The sequence below is a fragment of the Sapajus apella genome, unplaced genomic scaffold (assembly GCF_009761245.1).
Source record: "Sapajus apella isolate SASKATOON/1434 unplaced genomic scaffold, GSC_monkey_1.0 scaffold7, whole genome shotgun sequence".
Lineage (NCBI taxonomy): Eukaryota > Metazoa > Chordata > Mammalia > Primates > Cebidae > Sapajus > Sapajus apella.
In genome coordinates, this window is record NW_022436947.1 from 10,131,329 (window position 1) to 10,151,086 (window position 19,758).

The 19,758-nt window shown below is 47.0% G+C and overlaps 1 protein-coding gene across 2 annotated transcripts in view; it reads left to right on the forward strand.

Annotated features, from left to right (window-relative positions):
* Window positions 1-16,014: 16,014 nt before the first annotated feature.
* Window positions 16,015-19,758, forward strand: part of PODXL (podocalyxin like) — a 12,497-nt gene continuing 8,753 nt past the window's right edge. Inside the window, exons 1-3 of one of the 2 annotated variants that reach the window (XM_032275659.1) lie at window positions 16,015-16,706; window positions 18,587-18,807; window positions 19,138-19,209. In XM_032275659.1, the coding sequence (XP_032131550.1) occupies window positions 16,319-16,706; window positions 18,587-18,807; window positions 19,138-19,209 (681 nt within the window). In that variant the 5' untranslated portion in view covers window positions 16,015-16,318. Of the gene's footprint in view, window positions 16,707-18,586; window positions 18,832-19,137; window positions 19,210-19,758 lie in introns of both variants that reach the window. The other variant, XM_032275658.1, reaches the window with a different exon arrangement.

Below are 19,758 nucleotides of genomic sequence, written 5' to 3' on the forward strand. Positions count from 1 at the left end.
TCGGGGGCTGGATCCAGCGGCGGGTGTTTTCACAAACCCTCTATGTGATTGTGATGCTTGCCGAAGAACCTCTGCTCTAACAGGTTCACATTCCTATTTCCAACATGAGTATTTTACGCTTTTCCCTCAAACACTCCCTCCTCCTCTTTTCTGTCTATATCACTATAGCTGATTTCATCTAGACTTCATTGAGAAAATTAAAGCTGTCAAATGTAAACTCTTTCTACCACCAAAATACAGCTGTACTTAGGACTGTATCCATTTTCTTCCCTCCTGTTTTAAAGATGGAAGTATCAGCTGGGCGTGGTGGCTCACGCCTGAAATCCCAGCACTTTGGGAGGCTGAGGCAGGTGGATCACTTGAGGTCAGGAGTTTGAGACCAGCCAACATGGTGAAACCCCATCTCTACTCAAAAATACAAAACTTAGCTGGGTGGTGGGCGCCTGTAATCCCAGCTACTTGGGAGGCTGAGGCAAAAGAACCGCTTGAATCCAGGAGGTCGTGATTACAGTGAGCTGAGATCAAGCCACTGTACTCCAGCCTGGGTGGCAGGAAGACTCCATATTAAGAAAGAAAGCGACTATCCAGTGAAGGTCAGGTCCTCTACAGGCACTGAGTCAGCACAGGTATATTCCCTCTGCCTCATAAGGACCCTATGAAACAGAAAGAGAACACATACACAAAGAAAGCATTCATACCAGCTCTAGCATTCCCTACCTTCAAAGAGGAAACAAGTTTCTGGAGTGTACCAGCTCCCTCCAGTGCTGCCATATGTCTCCGAGCCCCTAGCGTTTGATAAAGAGTTGTCCGTACGTGCAGACTCACTTTCCTACAATTCCTTGACTCTTCAGCCTGCCTGAGTCCAGCTTCACCTGCGCTGTGCCCTCTGAAACTGCACATGGGGGTTGTCAGGGACTTTTCTTTGCCGGTCTCATCACTCAGCACAGCCAGCCACTCCTTCCTTAAAACAAAACAAGAATCTAAAGCAGAAGCTTCTGCTGCATCTCCCCGTTTCCCCCTGGAGAAAACTAGGATCCTAAACTTGGTGTTAAATTCTTTGTAAAATTTAGTAACATTTTCTGTTTCCCTAAAAACACTTAGTTTTGCCGATTTCTGTACCCTGTAAGTGGAACCATATAAGTGTTCTTATTCCTCCTTTTACTATTCAGTTTTTTTTTTTTTGAGACAGAGTGGCTCTGCTGCCTAGGCTGGAGTGCAGTGGTGTGATCTTGGCTCACTGCAACCTCTGCCTCCCAGGTTCAAGTGATTCTCCTGCCGCAGCCTCCCAAGTAGCTGGGATTACAGCACCCACCACCACGCCCAGCTAATTTTTGCATTTTGAGTAGAGACGGGGTTTCACCATGTTGGCCAGGCTGGTCTCAAACGCCTCCCAAAGTGCTGGGATTGCAAGCGTGAGCCACCGCGCCCAGCCTCTTGTTTAGTAGTATTCTTTAAATTAATGCTAATAGATGTAGATGTAGTCCACTCATTTTCAGTCCTGTATGGCATTCTGGGAGAATATACTATCACTTTATTTATCCATATGACTACTGTCAACTGTACTGTACTGTCAGCATTTCTTGCTACCTATGTGGGGCCAATGTAAAAATACTCTTAGGGGGATTCTTGTAAATGCACTGTGATGCATACTTGTGTCTCCCTAGAATAAATGCCTAGTGATACAATTGGAAGTTGTGGGCTGGGCGTGGTGGCTCACACCTTTAGGTGGGTGGATTATTTGAGGTCAGGAGTTTGAGACCAGCCTGGACAATATGGTGAAACCCCATCTCTATTAAAAATACAAAAATGAGCCAGGCGTGGTGGTGGGTGTCTGTAATCCCAGCTACTGGGGAGGCTGAGGCAGGAGAATCACTTGAACCTGGGAGGCGAAAGCTATAGTGAGCCGAGATGGTGCCACTGCACTCCAGCCTGGGGGACATAGTGGAAACTCAATCTCAAAAAGAAAACAACAAAACAAAAAAAAAAAAACCCAGCATGGTGGCACGTGCTCGTAGTCCCAGCTACTCGGGAGGCTGTAGTGGCAGGATCGCTTGAGTCCAGGAGTTCTGGGCTGTAGTGCGCTATGCCGATCGGGTGTCCGCAGTCAGTTCAGCATCAATATGGTGACCTCCCGGGAGTCGGTTGCCTAAGGAAGGGTGAACCAGCCCAGGCTGGAAACGGAGCAGGTCAAAACTCCTGTGCTGATCAGTAGTGGGATCACACCTGTGAATAGCCACTGCACTCCAACCTGGGCAACATAGCAAGCCCTCCTCTTTAAAAAAAAAAAATTGGAAGCTTGGATGTCTTTCTTTGATAACGCCATACTCTTTTCCAAAGTGTTTCAACCAGTTTACACTACTTCATATTCTTGCTATCACTTGGTACTGACCTTGAAATGTTTGTCAATCTGATGGGTATGAAAAGAAAATTCTTATTTTGCATTTCCTTAATTACTAACATTTTCAGATATTCTTAGGCTGTTTGTGCAAATTTTTTTTTTTTCTGTGAAATGCATGTTTAATTCTTTTATTTTTTTCTATTTGATTGTTTTCTTAGGTATAGAAGTTTTGGGAGCATGTCTACAATTTTTTGGAATACCACTGTAAGAATGATTTATTTATTTAATCATTTATTTATCAGAATAGACTCGTGGATATTGATTTTATTCTTGGGGTTCCAATCCAGTATTTCTTATTTTTTTTGCTCACATTGTTCCAGGTTTGGCCCATTATGAGCTCTTTCCTGCTGACCTCTCTTTCTGGTCTTTCAGGCTGGACTTGCCTTCTTTTTTAGCACTTCTTTACTTTCTGACATCACACGATGTTTCAGGCTCATCTTGCATTTTCCCCACATCAGCACTAGAATCAAGCCATTTCTCCAAGGAGCCTTGGTTCATTTTATTGTAGAATGGTATCAGAAACCAAACATGGACCCTGGGTGTACTCTATGCTACTGGTTTGTCAATGCTTCTAGCTGCTCTAAGTGGACATAGCTGGAAAATATACATTGTTTACTATGTATTCATTTCGTTATCTATCATCTATTTGTCTATTACAACCTGAGTCCGGACTACGGTGTCTCTCATCAAGTATCTCAGGGTTAGCCTCCTCTCTACATGTTTACTTATTTGTAACTTTCTCCAACAGTTAGAGACCTGGCTTATGTTATCTATAATTTGTCGAATAATTTGTTAAATCCTAGTATACATGTAAAGTAGTTTTGAAATTGACATGCCCTTGTGAGGAACAGTCTTGTTACTTAAAATACAGTTTATATGCAGTTCTTTTGTTGAAGTATCTAGTTAAAAAACTTTTCCAGGGTCATTTAGGTCAACTCTTGTTCTCCACCCTCTTCAGAGAGGTTATGTTATACTTTTTTTTGAGATGGAGTTTTGCTCTTGTCATTTAGGGTGTGATCTTGGCTCACTGCAACCTCCGCCTCCTGGGTTCAAGTAATTCTCCTGTCTCAGCCTCCTGAGTAGTTGGGATTACAGGTGCATGCCACCATGCCCTGCTAATTTTTGTATTTTTTTTTTAGTAGAGTAGTAGATACGGAGTTTTGCCACGTTGGCCAGGTTGGTCTCGAACTCCTGACCTCAGGTGATCTGCCCGCCTCAGCCTCCCAAAGTGCTGGGATTACAGGTGTAAGCCACCACGCCCAGCCCATGTTACACATTTATAATATAGTTAAATTGATTTTCATAGTCTCTGTTACATCCTAGGATTTCCTGGACATGCCAGGTGATTATAATTAGTATTAAGTAAAGTTAATTCTTGGAGGATACAAATCTTTGGGTTTCAACAAATATAAAGTCTTGTGGATTCTTGTTCATCACTCACTGTCCTAAAAATAACCTTGTATGGAGTTGAGGAGTCAGCTCCTCCCATTTCCCTCAACCTTTGGTGTCCACCGATCTGTTTTCCATCCCTATCATTTTATGCTTTCCATAAAATCAAAATGGAATCAAATGCTGTGCAGACTTTTGGCTTTTAGTTAGCAAAATGTATTTAAGTCTCATTTATGCTGTCACATGAATCACTAGTTCATTCCTTTTCATTGCTGAATAGTCATTATATGGCCATATAATACCCATCCACTTGCTGAAGAGGATCTTGGTGGTTCTCAGTTTTGGGTGATTGTAAGTAAACAGTTATAAACATTTGCATGGAGGTTTTTGTGTGACTGTAGGTTTTCATTTTGAGTAGGTAAATAAGAATGGAATTGCTGAGTCATATAATAATTGTTTGCTTCACTTTAAAAGAAACTGCTAAACTGTTTTCCAAAATATCTGTACCATTGTGCATTCCGACCAGTAATGTATGAGAGTTCCCGTTGAGCATTTGGGATTGTCATTTGTTTGATTTCAGCCATTCCAGTAGGTATGTAACGGTGTTGCATTAGAGCTTGAATTTTCATTTGCCTAATGACTAATGATGAGCATCTTTTCATATCCTTATTTGCCATCTGTTTATCTTTGGTAATTTTTCCTTGGAGATCTTTTGTCTGTTTTAAAATATTGGGTTTTTATGGTTGGGTTTTCCTTGTTGTTTTGTGTGTGTGTGTGTGTGTGTGTGTGTGTGTGTGTGTGTGTGTGTGTCTGCATCTGTGTGTGTTTCTGTGTTTGTGTGTCTGTGTGTGTTTCTGTGTCTGTGTGTGTCTGTGTTTGTGTCTGTGTGTGTGTTTCCTATTGAACTTGGTAGGAGTTACAGTACAGTGTTCAATAGGAGTGGAAAGAGAGGACATCCTTGCTTTGTTCTCAAATTTCACAGCAAAGCATTCAATCTCTTCCCATTAAGTATGATGTTAGGTGTAGGTTTATTTGGAGACATCACTAATTAGGTGAGGGAAGTTTCCTACTATTCCTGGTTTGCCGAAAGGTTTTTTTTTTTTTTTTTTTTAACCCCATCCACAGTCCCCCTGAAACGTTTTTGTAAATCATGAATGGATGTTAAATTTTGTTCGGTTGGCGGGGCGTGGTGGCTCATGTGTAATCCCAGCACTTTAGGAAGCTGAGGTGGGCAGATTGCCTGAGCTCAGGAGTTTGAGACCAGCCTGGGCAACATGGTGAAACCCTGTCTCTACTAAAGTACAAAAATTAGCCGGGCATGGCAGTGTGTACCTATAGTCCCAGCTACCTGGGGGGCTGAGGCAGGAGAATTGCTTGAACTGGAGAGGCGGAGGCTGCAGTGAGCAAGATCGCACCACTGCACTCCAGCCCGGGTGACAGAGTGAGGCTCCGTCTCTGGAAAAAGAATTTTTTTTTTTGTTAGATGATTTTTCTGCATATATAAAGGTGATCATATGGTTTTTCTTATTTCGCTTTGGTGAATTGCATTGACTGATTTTTCAAAAACTGAACTGTCCATGAGATGAGCCTCGCTTGGTCATGATATATTGTCCTTTCTGTGTAGTGCTGGATTTGATTAGTCATTAGGGAAATAAAAATTAAAACCACAATGAGAGGTTACTTCATGCCCACTAAAATGGCAATCGTGGAAAAGATGACAACTGTTGGCAGGGACTGGAAAAATTGGATTCACAAAGCATTGCTGATTGACATGTAAAATGGGGCAGCCACTTTGGAAAATGGCTTGGCAGTCCCTCAAAATACTAAATAAAGAGTTACCATGTGACCCAGCAATTCCACTCCTAAGTATGTACCCAAGGGAAGTGAAAACATGGCCACACAGACGCTTGTACACAAGTGTTTATAGCAGCATTATTCATAACACCACAAGGCTTAAAACAACCGAAACCCTCAACCGATGAATGAATGAACAAAAATGGAAGCTCCACACTATGAAATACCACTCAGCAATACAAAGGAGTAAGGAGCGGACCCATGCTAGCAGGGATGAACCTGGAAAACAAAAGCAGAAAAGAAATCTTAGCTTAAAAACACATCATAGTGAAAGAAGCTAGTCACAGAAGACCACATAGTGTACGATTCCATTTACATGAACTCTCCAGAATAGGTGAGTCTGGAGACAGAAAGTAGATGGGTGGTTGCCTGAGGTGTGGCTTTTCATTTGCTGTGTCTTTAGTGTGAAGGTTTATGTTAATCAAGGCAGGAGTTGGGCTGGGTTTACAATTTGTTGTTGCTATGGATACCGTGGATGCACCTGGGGCTGCAAGTCCCCCAGTAATATCTCTCTTCGTCCCTGCTTGGCTGTAAGTCATCACTGTTTGCTGTTCCTCAAAGAGTCCCTCCAACTGTGTGTTACTATTTTTATTTGAGATGCGGCCTCGCTGTGTTGCCCAGGCTGGAGTGCAGTGGCGCGATCTAGGCTCACTGCAACCTCCGCCTCCCGGGTTCAAGTGATTCTCCTGCCTCAGCCTCCTGAGTAGCTGAGACTACAGCATGTGCCACTGTGCCTAATTTTTTGTATTTTTAGTAGAGAGAGTGTTTCACTGTGTTGGCTAGGCTGGTCTCGAACCCCTGACCACAGGTGACCTACCTGCCTTGGCTTCCCAAAGTGCTGGGATTACAGGTGTGAGCCACCACACCCAGCCACTCCACTGTTATTTTTCACTTCACCCTTGCTGGCCTTGTGGAACAGGGGAGGGGACCATTCCCTGATGTTGCGTTTAAGTGTCACTTAGGCATTGGGAAGCTGAGCTTGAGGGTGTCCTGCCTCTTTCCTAGAAGTTACAGCTGGGTTTGGCCCATAGCCCTGCCCTGCTCCACGAGTAAGGAGCTGTTTTATTTTTCCTGTTCTCTTGCCTGACTACAGAAGGTTTCTGCCAGTGCCCTCAGGTTGTAGTTTTTGTTGATTTCCACTGGAATGGCTTTTTTTCCTTCCCTATAGAAATGTGGAGGGAATGGCGTCTCAGCACGGGCTGTTTTCTTCCCCCTGCCAGCCCCACCCGCAAGGGGTTGCTTTCTCCAGGCTTCCTGTGAGCACCTGGCGGGGTTCCTAGGAGGAAGCTGCTCTGGGTGGTTGGCCTTCCCATGCCTGCAGCTCCCAGGGCTTCACATTTTCATACTAACACATAAACAGCTTTTAGAAACTCATTTAAAAATTGACCTCAATCGGCCTGGCATGGTGGCTCACGCCTGTAATCCCAGCACTTTGTGAGGCTGAGGTAGGCACATCACGATGTCAGGAGCTCCAGGCCAGCCTGACCAACATGGTGAAACCCCGTCTCTACTAACAGTACAAAAATTAGCTGGGCCTGGTGGCATGTGCCTGTAATCTCAGCTACTCAGGAGGCTGAGGCAGGAGAATCGCTTGAACCCGGGAGGCCAGCCTGGGCGACAAAGTCCATCTCAAAATAAAAAAACAAATAATCTTCTTACCAAACTTTGTCCAGGCACCCGCCACCACACCTGGCCAATTTATGTATTTTTAGTAGAGATGGGGTTTCACCATAGTGGGCAGACTGGTCTCGAACTCCTGACCTTGTGATCTGCCTGCCTCAGCCTCCCAAAGTGCTGGGATTACAGGCGTGAGCCACCGCACCTGGCCTCTCAGCTTTTTTCTTGTAGTCAGAGTAGCAGCAAAGTTCTTCCAGTCCCTACCCTTATTAGCTGAAACTGGAAGTCCTATTGTTCCTTTTAATGAACACAAATTCTTAACTTCGACGCTAAATGTATGAGTCTTTTTCTTTGGTTTGCGCTTTTCGTGTTTTGTTGATCAATAATTGTATATTAAAATGTTCCTTTTACAGACACATATTACAACAGAACAGACTGTGATAAAGTTCATGGAAGGACAGAATGATTGGATCTTGGTATCCTGTTTTGGAGTTTCTTTATGATCAAAATATTAACTACCTAATCGATTTTTTTCCCTTTTTCGTGATTTTATAACTTTTTTTTTCCTTTTTGAAATGGAGTCTCGCTCTTGTTACCCAGGCTGGAGTGCAATGGTGCAATCTCAGCTCACTGCAACCTCCGCCTCCTGGGTTCAAGCAGTTCTCCTGCCTCAGCCTCCCGAGTAGCTGGGACTACAGGTGCGCGCCACCATGCCCAGCTAATTTTTGTATTTTTAACAGAGACGGGGTTTCACCATGTTGACCAGGATGGTCTTGATCTCTTGACCTCATGATCCACCCGCCTTGGCCTCCCAAAGTGCTGGGATTATAGGTGTGAGCCACCTCGCCCGGCCTGTGGTTTTATAACTTTATTGGATGTATTCGACAGTCAGCAGTTAGTTCTCATCCACATTGACTATAGATTTTTGAAAGTGGTAACAGGTACGTGGGTAACCAAAGTATAGAGCTTGTTTGGTGAATCTTCATCCTTTTGCAGTTTCCTGGACAACCGCACAAGGATAGGTATGGAACATCCTTTATTCCTTTGGCCCAGGCAGCTTTGACAAGCCTGGTATCAGTGTGCACCTCTGGAGTTCCCATCTCCTGCATGGCAAATTTCTGACCCTCTGTGAGTGCCCGAGGGGCATGCTTCTTGAAGCCCACTCCATGGATGTGTTTGGGATTGTTGATGGGTGCATTCTCAGGTCACCACCTCGCCGATGGCAGAATGGCTTTTCCTACTAACCTTTGCAGGAGCCATTTTACTGCACCCAAGTTGGAAAGGCTCAGTTTCTTTCTGATTATATAATAAATGATTATTTCCATTTCCATTTTCCTTGAGTTACTCTAGTTAAGCTTTTGCTTTTCCCAAGAAATTTGTGTGGGCACAGTGTCTCACATCTATAGTTCTTGCACTTTGGGAGGCTGAGGCACACGGATCCCTTGAGCCCAGGTGTGAGACCAGCCTCGGCGACGTGGTGAAACCCTGTCTCTACAAAAATTACAAAAGTTTTAGCTGGGTGTGGTGGTGCATGCCTGTACTCCTAGCTACCCAGGAGGCTGAAGTAGGAGGATTGCTTGACCCCAGGAGGTTATAGTGAGCCGAGATCACACCATTGCACTCAATCTGTGGGACAGAGTGAGACCTTGCCTCAAAAAAAAAAAAAAAAAAAAAAAAACAAGAAAAAAAAGAAATGTGTCCATTTCATCTGCCTCAAATTTGTAAGTATTTGCCCATAAGGTATTATGCTTTAAATACCCATTATTATTTTTGTACCTCACGTTGTTTACTTATGCCTTTGGATTTTTTTCCCTTGTTTTTGAGATGGAGTCTCACCCTGTTGCCCAGGCTGGAGTGCAATGGCGTGATCTCAGCTCACTGCAATCTCCGCCTTCCGGGTTCAAATGATTCTCCTGCCTCAGCCTCCCGAGTAGCTGGGATTACAGGAGCCCACCACCACGCCCGGCTAATTTTCGTATTTTTAGTAGAGACGGGGTTTCACCATGTTGGCCAGGCTGTTTTTTTTCCCTCTCCAAAGACTTTTTAGTACTTTATTAGTCCTTTTTTAAAAAATCGATTTTTGATTTTGATATCTGCTATTGTGTTTTGGTTTCTATCTCGTTGGTTATTCTTTCATTCTTCCTATTTTTTTCTTTAGGTTTATTTTGTGGCTTTCCATTGTCAGATTGAAGGTGTTAGATACAGGACCAGGCTTGGGCTAGTCCCAAAGGAGGACAGTGGAAATTGCAGCGTGGCTCCCACCCTCAGAATGCCTGTTCTTGCCCCAGCCCATACCCAAAGGTCTCTAAGAGAATTAACTCCCTGTGATCAGCTGACTGAGGAGTGAAAAAGACAGGCCTGGTTTTATATGATGTGGGGTCATATGCTAGTGTGAGCCGAAAGTGGCTGGTGACGGGAGAAGATCCCTATTTAGGGGAGGTCCTGAAGGGTGGTGTCGAAAGAAAATTCTCCCAGTGGCTAGACTTTAAAGAATACATTTCCTGGTCTTTTGTTTTTGAAGGAAAGGTCCGCTGAGGCCAGGTTCTGAACAGATTCATCGACAGGAGCTGATGATTTTTTTTTTTTTTAAATATAGGGTTTCACCATGTTGGTCAGGCTGGTCTTGAATTCCCAACCTCAAGTGATCCGCCTGCCTTGGCCTTCAAAGTGCTTGGATTATAGGCGTGAGCCACCACGCCCGGCCGGAGCTGATGATTTTTAAAGCAACGCTAGGGAATGTAGAAGCAGCGGCACTCGCTGGGGCATCATTGGGATTCAGAGGTCAGGCAGGCAGGTGGAGGGACCTGCCGGGATAGGGCTGGAGTGTGAGGGTGTGTGCTCGGCTCTAGAGAAGGCTCTTGGTAATAAGATGGACAAGATGACCCCTTCTGCATATCAGTGTCTTTCTCCGTTGCCTAATATGGCACTGTGGACCCATGGCCAAGTGGCTGTGGTGGAGGGAGGCACGTCCCAGACCTGCTTGTGCCCTCCAGGCTGCCAGGCTTCTGTTAGCAGCACCGTTTCTGGACTCCCAGGATGCTTTCTTCACTATCATGATTACCCCACAGACCATGGGAGCTCACTCTAGGGCAGAATAAGTGGCCTATTACATTTAATCATATTTACGTAGTGAGAACCCTACATGTGGCTAAATAATGCAGCAGGAAGGAATGTGGATAGAACCAGGGGATTTCCCATGGTGCCAGTCATAAAAGTAAATGGAAAGACCTCTTACGGACAGTATCCTTACACACTGTCATCTCAGATAAAATCCAGCATCCAGTACCGATGTTGCCAGTGGCGTGAACTGATGCTCGATGGTGGCAGAAGTATGACCTCACCAGACCCATTCAGGAGAAGAGGTCTTGGGCACTGTTTCTGACTTACACTTGATTCTTTAGCAACCTCAAGTATTTTTATTAGCCAACGATTTATCCTTTTATTATTTGTTTATTTATTTATTTATTTTTTGAGATGGAGTCTTGCTCTGTTGCCCAGGCTGGAGTGCAAGGGCGTAATCTCAGCTCACTGCATCATCCGCCTTCTGGGTTCAACCAGTTATCCCACCTCAGCCTCCTGAGTGGCTGGGATTACAGGCATGAGCCACTGTGCCCAGCCCCAAATTATCTTTTTAATACATTTACTTTCTCTTTAAAGCAGATAGTGTTACTTTCTGATGTTTGAAAGACTCCTGGTTTTTATAGTGAGATGCAGATTAGGAGACTGAATGGCATTCCCCTGAAAAAGACATGGTCAGATCCTAACCTCTGGTACCTGGTACCTGGGCAGGTGGCCCTATTTAGAAATGGGGTCTCTGCAGATGTAATCAAGTTAAGATGAAGTCATACCGAATTAGGGAGGGCTCTAAATCCAATGACTGGTATCCTTAGGAGAGAGACACGGCCGGGCGCGGTGGCTCATGCTTGTAATCCTAGCACTTTGGGAGGCTGAAGTGGGCAGATCACCTGAGTTCAGGAGTTCAAGACCAGCCTGGCCAACATAATGAAATCCTACCTCCATTAAAAATACAAAAATTAACTGAGTGTGGTGGTACACACCTGTCGTCCCAGGTACTTGGGAGGCTGAGGCAGGAGAATTGCTTGAACCGAAGAGGCGGAGGTTGCAGTGAGCCGCGATCGCACCATTGCACTCCAGCCTGGGCAACAAGAGTGAAACTCCATCTCAAAAACAACAGCAACAACAACAACAAACCAAATTCTCTAGGTCCTGTTTTCACATAAGAGACCTGGTGAGGTTATGAATTAACACTGTAATTCAGCAGCTCATGGAATCAAGCTTTAAAGTCTTCTGGCCATCTCAGCCCTTCAGCTGCAAACAAAGAGACTTGTTGAATGTGTTCTTGGAAAGTCTCTGGTTTTCAGTCTGTGCGTTCCTAGGAGGATTTAGGAATTTGAACTTGTTTAAACCAGTAGTTTTCACTGGTAGTGATTTTGTCTCCCTCAGGAGACATTTGGCAATATCTGGAGACATTTTTCATGGTTACAACGGGAAAGAGACGTGCGTATGTGTATTACTTGCATCTAATGGAGAGATGCCAGGAATGTTGCTAAGCATTCTGTGTATAATGCATAGGACAACTTCCCATAGCAAGAGATATCCAGTTCAAAATGTCAGTAGTTTCAGAGTTGAGAAATCCTGTTTTAAGCTGTTCACCACTGTAAGAAACAACCAGCCAGGGCTGTGTGCCGTGGCTCACACCTGTAATCCCAGCACTTTGGGAGGCCGAGCCTGGAAGATCACTTGAGCCCAGGAGTTTGAGACCAGCCTGGGCATTACAGCAAAATCTCTTCTCTACAAATAATACAAAAATTAGCTGGGTGTGGTGGTGCGTGCTTGTGGTCCTAGCTACTTCAGAGGCTGAGGTGGGAGGACTGCTTGAACACAGGAGGCAGAGGCTGCAGTGAGTCCTGATCGCACACTGTACTCCAGCCTGGGCAACAGAGCAAGATCCTGTCTCAAAAAAAAAAAAAAAAAAAAAAAGCAAGCCAGGTGTGGTGGCTCACACCTGTAATCCCAGCACTTTGGGAGGCCGAGGCGGGCAGATCACCAGGTCAAGAGATGGAGACCATCCTGGCCAACATGATAAAACCCAGTCTCTACTAAAAATATAAAAATTAGCTGTGTGTGGTGGCATGCACCTCTAGTCCCAGCTACTCGGGAGGCTGAGGCAGGAGAATTGCTTGAACCTGGGAGGCAGAGGTTGTAGTGAGCCAAGATGGCGCCACTGCACTCCAGCCTGGGCAACAGAGCGAGGCCCCGTCTCAAAAAAAGAGAAGCAGCAATCATCCCACAAATTCCTTAATTCCTTAGATATGCTGGTATATTCCCTTAGCAGTCTAGTATCTTGCCAGATGACACTATGATGCCATCAGTAGTAAGAAGCACGATTATTTTATAAACTATTAAGAACAAAGGCCTGTCAAACCCCCACACTGCATTGCTTTTTAAAACACATCTGATGTGCGTGCCTTTCATACTCTGGCAGTGGCCACTCGGCCAGACCAAAGCCACTTCCTGGGCACTTCACTTTAGATTAGAGGTGATAATGTGACTGCTTATCCTCAAGATGTCATGGGACACTTGAGTCCTGTTCCTTAATACTTGCAAAATTTTGACTGCCCTTTGTCCCCAGTGAGGCCTGACAACTCATCCCTGAAGTCTTGCTGGCAGCTGCTCCTGATAGACATTTCTGCTTTTCAGTAGCAAAATGTGTGTGTAAAAGATACTGGCTACCGTCCAGCGTATGGAGTAGCTGGGATTGCCAGAGGCAGCATTCAGGGCTGCTTTGAACATTACCCAAGCCAGGCTGTAGAACTGATCCAAGGAGGCCAGCGTGGCCCACTCCTGCCAGGCGCTAGGTGCCACTGCGTCTCGGGATGCGAGCTGGGCCTCACCTCCGTGCGTGATGTCACTGCTCCTGCCTGCAGAGCCCCTCACAGGCCGCCATCCCCTCCCTCACTGGCTGGAATGAGAGTTCTCATTCATGATGGCACTGCCACGTGCTGGTGCTCATCCCAGGGAGGCTGGTCAGGGAAAGAGCTGACATTTTCATAGGAGCATTGCCATAGGAGGCAAATTCTGTTGCCATCAAGTCTCATTTGGGGTGTGGAACTCCCAAATAGAAATAGTTTGGGTGCTGGCTGGCACAGAGAACAGCACGCAGTCACGAGCCCCCTTCCAACCACTCCCTTCTGCTCCAGACAGAAGACTAGGAATCATCTCGGATTCTCTTCTTCCCTCACTTAGGACATCAACAAGCAGTTGATCCCCAAAACAGTCTTGACCTATCCGCCTTTTGTCCCCAGTGTCAATAGCGTCTTGTGGCCAACCCCGTTCACTCTGTCTGGATTACTGTAATTGCCTCCTAACTTCTCTTCCCTTTTCCACACGTTCCTCTTTCCAGTCCGCATTCCCCAGAGCAGCGGAAACATGTTTCTTTGTAAGTCATCCTATACCAGTTCCTTGCTTTAACGCCTTCACTGGCTTTTTTGCGGCTAGAATAAAATCCAGAATCTGCATGTTGGCCTCTGAGGAAGGTGATCTTATGTCTCATTCTATGTAGGATGTGATTTTATTATTTTTATTTTTTTGAGACGGAGTCTCACCTGTTGCCCAGGCTAGAGTGCAGTGTGGTGCATTCTCGACTCACTGCGGCCTCTGCCTCCTAGGTTCAAGTGACTCCCCTGCCTCAATCTCCCGAGTAGCTGGGATTACAGGCCTCCGCCACCTAGCTTGGCTAATTTTTATTTTTGTATTTTTAGTATAGACGGGGTTTCTCCATATTGGCCAAGCTGGTCTCGAACTGCTGGGATTATAGACATAAGTCACTGTACCTGGCCCAACAGGATGTGGTTTTTTTAATTTGTTTTTTTTTTGAGACAGAGTCTCACCTGTCACCCAGGCTAGAGTACAGAGTGGTACATTCTCCACCTCCCAGGTTCAAGCAGTGCTCTTGCCTCAGCCTCCCAAGTAGCTGGGATTACAGGCACGCACCACCATGCCCGGGTAATTTTGTATTTTTAGTAGAGACGGGGTTTCACTGTGTTGGCCAGACTGGTTTCGAACACCTGACCTCTGGTGATCCACCCGCCTTGGCCTCCCAAAGTGCTGGGATTACAGGCGTGAGCCACTGCGTCCTGTTGGATGTGATTTTTTTTTTTTTTGAAAAATAGTTTCGCTCTTGTTACCCAGGCTGGAGTGCAATGGCGCGATCTCGGCTCACCGCAACCTCCGCCGCCCGGGTTCAGGCAATTCTCCTGCCTCAGCCTCCTGAGTAGCTGGGATTACAGGCACGCGCCACCATGCCCAGCTAATTTTTTGTAGTTTTTAGTAGAGACGGGGTTTCACCGTGTTGACCAGGATGGTCTCGATCTCTTGACCTCGTGATCCACCCGCCTCGGCCTCCCAAAGTGCTGGGATTACAGGCTTGAGCCACCGCGCCCGGCCGTGGATGTGATTTTTAAGAGAGCCTTTTACTGTCAAAAATGCCTGGTTTGGACGCTTAGTTGCTGTCACTGTAATTATAAGACCCTGCATTTTCTCAGCCCTGTGCTTGACCCCTTCTCACCAAACTCCATTCCTGCTTATCCTCTTTCAGCTCCTTTCCCTACTTGGGGGCTTTGCAGATTCTCTTCCTTCTGCCATGAACACTTTTCCTCCCATGCTCCACATATGGTTCTCGTTGGTATCCTCCGGGCTTAGCTTCACAGTCATCGCAGAGACGCCTTGCCTTCCTTCCTGTGCGTCTCTGCGCCGTTTCCTTCCTCGCTTCCTCCATGTGGTAAGCAGATTTAACCACCCTGTTTCGTCTCCGTCTCCCTCACTGAGTGTAACCTTCTTGAAGGTATGACCGTCTGTGTCGCGTTCACCATTGTGTCTCCACTGCCTGACACAGCACCTGTTTCTTCAAGAAATATTTTGTTAAACAAAGCCTTCCTTCCCTTTGTCCCTGGCACGGCGAAGCCGCCACGCTGCACACAGTCGGGGCACAGCTCTGTGTAACTTCAGTTTATCATCCGTTTATTCTTCTAGATTTAACTTCCGTGAGAACAGGGACCATGTGTTTTTTGCTTAAGCTCAGCACAGGGCCGGGGCACTTCAGGGAGCATTAGTCTGGAATTTTCTGTGGGGCCACGTGCCTGGGAGCTGGAGAGGAGGAGATAGAGATGTTCCTGGCAGCCAGTGCAGGGGTAGCACATTGTCAAACTTGAGGGAGATGTGTGTGGGGCTGGACAGGGAGGGCAGGGAGGGAGCGTACGACAGCCTCCATGTGTGGCGGGGCCTCACTGGCCTGGGCCTCCCGTTCGGCAGCATTTTGCTTTTCTAACCCTGCTGCACTCCAAGCTCCCCTCTTAGAGGTTTCTTGAACCTCAGAAAAATCTGGAGTCGGTCGGGCATGGTGGCTCACACCTGTGATCCCAGCACTTTGGGAGGCTGAGGCAGGCAGATCATGAGGTCAAGAGATCGAGACCATCCTGGCCAACATGGTGAAACCCTGTCTCTACTAAAAAGACAAAAATTAGCTGGGCATGGTGGCGTGCACCTGTAGTCCCAGCTACTCGGGAGGCTGAGGCAGGAGAATCGCTTGAACTCAGGAGGTGGAGGTTGCAGTGAGCTGAGATCATGCCACTATAGTCCAGCCTTGTGACATAGCAAGACTCCGTCTCAAAAAAAAAAAAAAAAAAGAAAAATCTGGAGTCACCAAGGACCCAGGCGTTCAGCAAGACCTCTGAATCCTGGGGAAGAGCTGTGGAGAAGCATGGTGAGAAAGCCGCCTAGCCCTAACTCCATTCTGTATTGTCTTTGCAAACAGTAGATTCGCCTGCTAATGACTCACCCAGTGGAACAGCCCCAACAGCACCAGAAGCCACCAGCGGGCAGGACCAGGCTCCAGCAGCCAGTGTCACCACAGAGGCTACAATTACAGCCCAGCAGAGCACAGGCCTCCCCTCCAAGGCCCCAGTCAAGACGAGCACCCCTGATGTGTCCAATGACTCAGGAACTACAGCCCCAGTTCAGCAAGACAAAGCGACCATTACCATGCCTGGAAAAGGAGACTCAGGCAACCCTACTGCCACCAGCGACGATCCCAACGGCATGAAAGATGCAGCTGGCACTACATTTGCACCCTCCATGACCACAGCTCAAGCTGATGCCACCACCAGCCAGGATGGAGCAAAAGATCCAGCCACATCTGGGGACCAAAGTAGCCACAGTGAGACCACAGACGTCACAGCCACTAGGGCAGAACATCTGACGACCCTTCACCCTACAAATCCAGTTAGCACCCCCCAACCCACTCAGATGCATCCTGTGGCCATCCCAACAAGCTCAGGGCAGGACCATCTTATGACAGCTTCAAGCGGTTCAAGCACCGCGGCTGGCCCTGACCACACCTTCACAGGCCCTGGGATGACCACCACACTACGTAAGTAATGCCTGGTTTTCTTTAAGCACAATGAAACTTTAGGGCTGGGTGTGGTGGCTCACACCACTAATCACAGCACTTTGGGAGGCTGAGGCAGGTGGATCACCTGAGGTCAGGAGTTCGAGACCAGCCTGGCCAGCCTGACCAACATGGTGAAACCCCATCTCTACTAAAAATACAACATTAGCCAGGTGTGGTGGCAGGCACCTGTAATCCCAGCTACTCAGGAGGCTGAGGCAGGAGAACTGCTTGAACCCAGGAGATAGAGTTTGCAGTGAGCTGAGATCACACTATCTTGGGTGACACAGCGAGACTCTGTCTCAAAAAATTAAAATAAACTTTTCAGTACTTATAATTCATATAGTTGCTCAACTGGAAAATGGAGATCTATGCAAAGGGTAAAACATTGTGTAATCACAGCACTTTGGGAGGCTGAGGCAGGTGGATCACCTGAGGTCAGGAGTTCAGGACCAGCCTGGCCAGCTTGGCCAATATGGCCAAGTTTCATCCATTCAGACTTAGCTTCCCATTTCAGGGAGGAGCAGAGGCATGTGGGGCTGTGGATTCTGATGAGACTGCATTGTCTTGCTTGCCCAGTTTAGCAAGCAGACAATCCAACAGTCTGTTTGTGGGTGAGACCCTGCGTGGTGATGGTGGTGGGTATCAGGAGGATTGGAAGTCCTAGAATCATGCTGCTTTAGCCTGTTTCATGGCATCCCACAATAAGAAACACATTTTCATTTTACATCACAATCCAAAACATGCATGTGTAATATATATGTTATTGAAACCAAAGTTTCATAAATACTACTTACTATACACTATACATTCTAATAGTTTCTATTCTATACCTATTTACTTAATTATTTTTGAGACAGATTTTTGCTCTGTCACCCAGGCTGGAGTACAGTAGTGCAATCTCAGCTCACTGCAACCTCCACCTCCTGGCTTCAAGTGATTCTCCTGCCTCAGCCTCCCGAGTAGCTGAGACTGCAGGTGTGCACCACCACACCCAGCTAATTTTTGTATTTTTATCAGAGACGGGGTTTCACCACATTGGCCAGGCTACTGTCAAACTCCCGACCTTGTGATCCACCCACCTTGGCCTCCCAAAGTTCTGGGATTACAGGTGTGAGCCACCCCGCCTGGCCCATACCTATTTATTTATTTATAAGAGCTGATCTTCAGCTTGACCAACATGGAGAAAACCTGTCTCTACCAAAAAAAAAAAAAAAAAATAATAATAATAAACAAAACAAAAACAAAAGAGCTGGTCTTAACCTAGTAAATCAATTTCAGAATCTGCCTATGGATCATGAGCTTTAGGATCATGACCCATCTCAGGGGTCATGGTCCATCTCAGATGTGTGGACCCAGAATTTCTGAGTGCTGCTGGTGACGTTGCTGCAGACTGGTCAGCAGACCGCCCCTTTGCAGGAGGGTGCCACACAGGAGGAGTGCGGGCTCCCGCTGGGATAATCCAGGATTCAAATCCCTGCCCTACCGCTTGTTGGCATGGGAACTTGGGCAAATCACTGAGCTCCTCGGAGCCCCAGTTTCCTTGTTTATGAAATGGGGATGAGGACAGTTCTTTCGCCAGAGGGTTGTTGTGAGGAATTAGGAGGAAAGTACCTTTGAAGCACTTAGTCCCTTGCACAAAGTAAATGCTCAGTGAACGTTTGCTGCAGCTGCTGTGACTTCCTTTGCCGGGTAATTCCACTGGCTTGTCCAGTCTGACCCATCCTGTAAAGTGTCATAGGAGTTCACGTCTCCCATCTCTGGGAGGTGAGACCAAAGAACCTGAGAAAACTATGAGAGCAAGTCCTCTTCTCGCAGGGCTGCGCTCATCTTCTCTCATTGTCATCATTTCCCAATGACAGTGTCATCAGTTCCCTCGCAAAGAACTCAACAGACCTCCAGCCAGATGCCAGCCAACTCTACAGCCCCCCTCTCCCAGGGGACAGTGCAGCCCACGAGCCCAGCAATGGCATCGAGAACGTCTCCCCTCCCAGAGACCACAAGCTCCAACCCCACAGCAGGGTCTACTACCCACCAAGTCCCCAAAACACCTTCTCTCACCTCGGCTCATGGGAATAACTGGGTAACTCCAGCAGGAGTGGGGCAGGTAGGAGAGCACAGACTCGGAGGAGGGGGTTTAAGACAAGTCTTTTCTTTCCTGCAGCCCAGGGCCCCGGGCTGGGGCTGTGAGCAGCATTTACCCATTTCCTCCTCCCTCTCCCTGGTTGGCCTGGTCCTGGCTTAGGCTGCCCTCAGGCCATGCAGCCAGGACACACTTGGCTCTGGAATGGTTTCAGCCATGCCCCCAGCTTGCCATGAACTCCTTCCTATCTGGGTTACGCCTTAGTGGGAGGGAAGAGTCAAAGATTCCCTGACTTTTAGCCCAAACCTTAATCCCAGTGGCTTCTTCCAGATAAAGTGTGAGGCTCCTGAAACACCGAATGAGAAGCAGCTCATCCTGAACTTCACAGGAAACGTCCGCTGTGTGAGTAGCTCCCTGATCGGAGCCCCGCCCTCAGGTCTGCCCCGAGGGGCAAGTTCCACGCAGGGCTGACGGAGGTAGAGGGGATGCAGTGTTCTAAGTACATTTTTAAGGTGCATTTGCTTCCCTGTCCTCATTTCTTCCTTGTGGGAAGTAGCCCTTTCCCATCTTACAGAGTGACAGACCCTGGTTTAGACTTAAGTCAGGACACACCCACAGGACTGACGCAGGGCCAGCATCCGCCCTCCCCTGCCACCTGCCCCCACTTTGCTTGGCTTTCACTGTGTGACTATTCCCAGTATGCTGAATTGGGGGATGCTAATCCTAGTTCCTGTTTACCCCTAGCTCTGGGAGTGACTTTAGTGAGTTGATCTCTCTGGTTTTCAGATATCTCAATTGAAAATGAGAGGTGGCCGGGCACGGTGGCTCAAGCCTGTAATCCCAGCACTTTGGGAGGCCAAGGCGGGTGGATCACGAGGTCAAGAGATCGAGACCATCCTGGTCAACATAGTGAAACCCCGTCTCTACCAAAAATACAAAAAATTAGCTGGG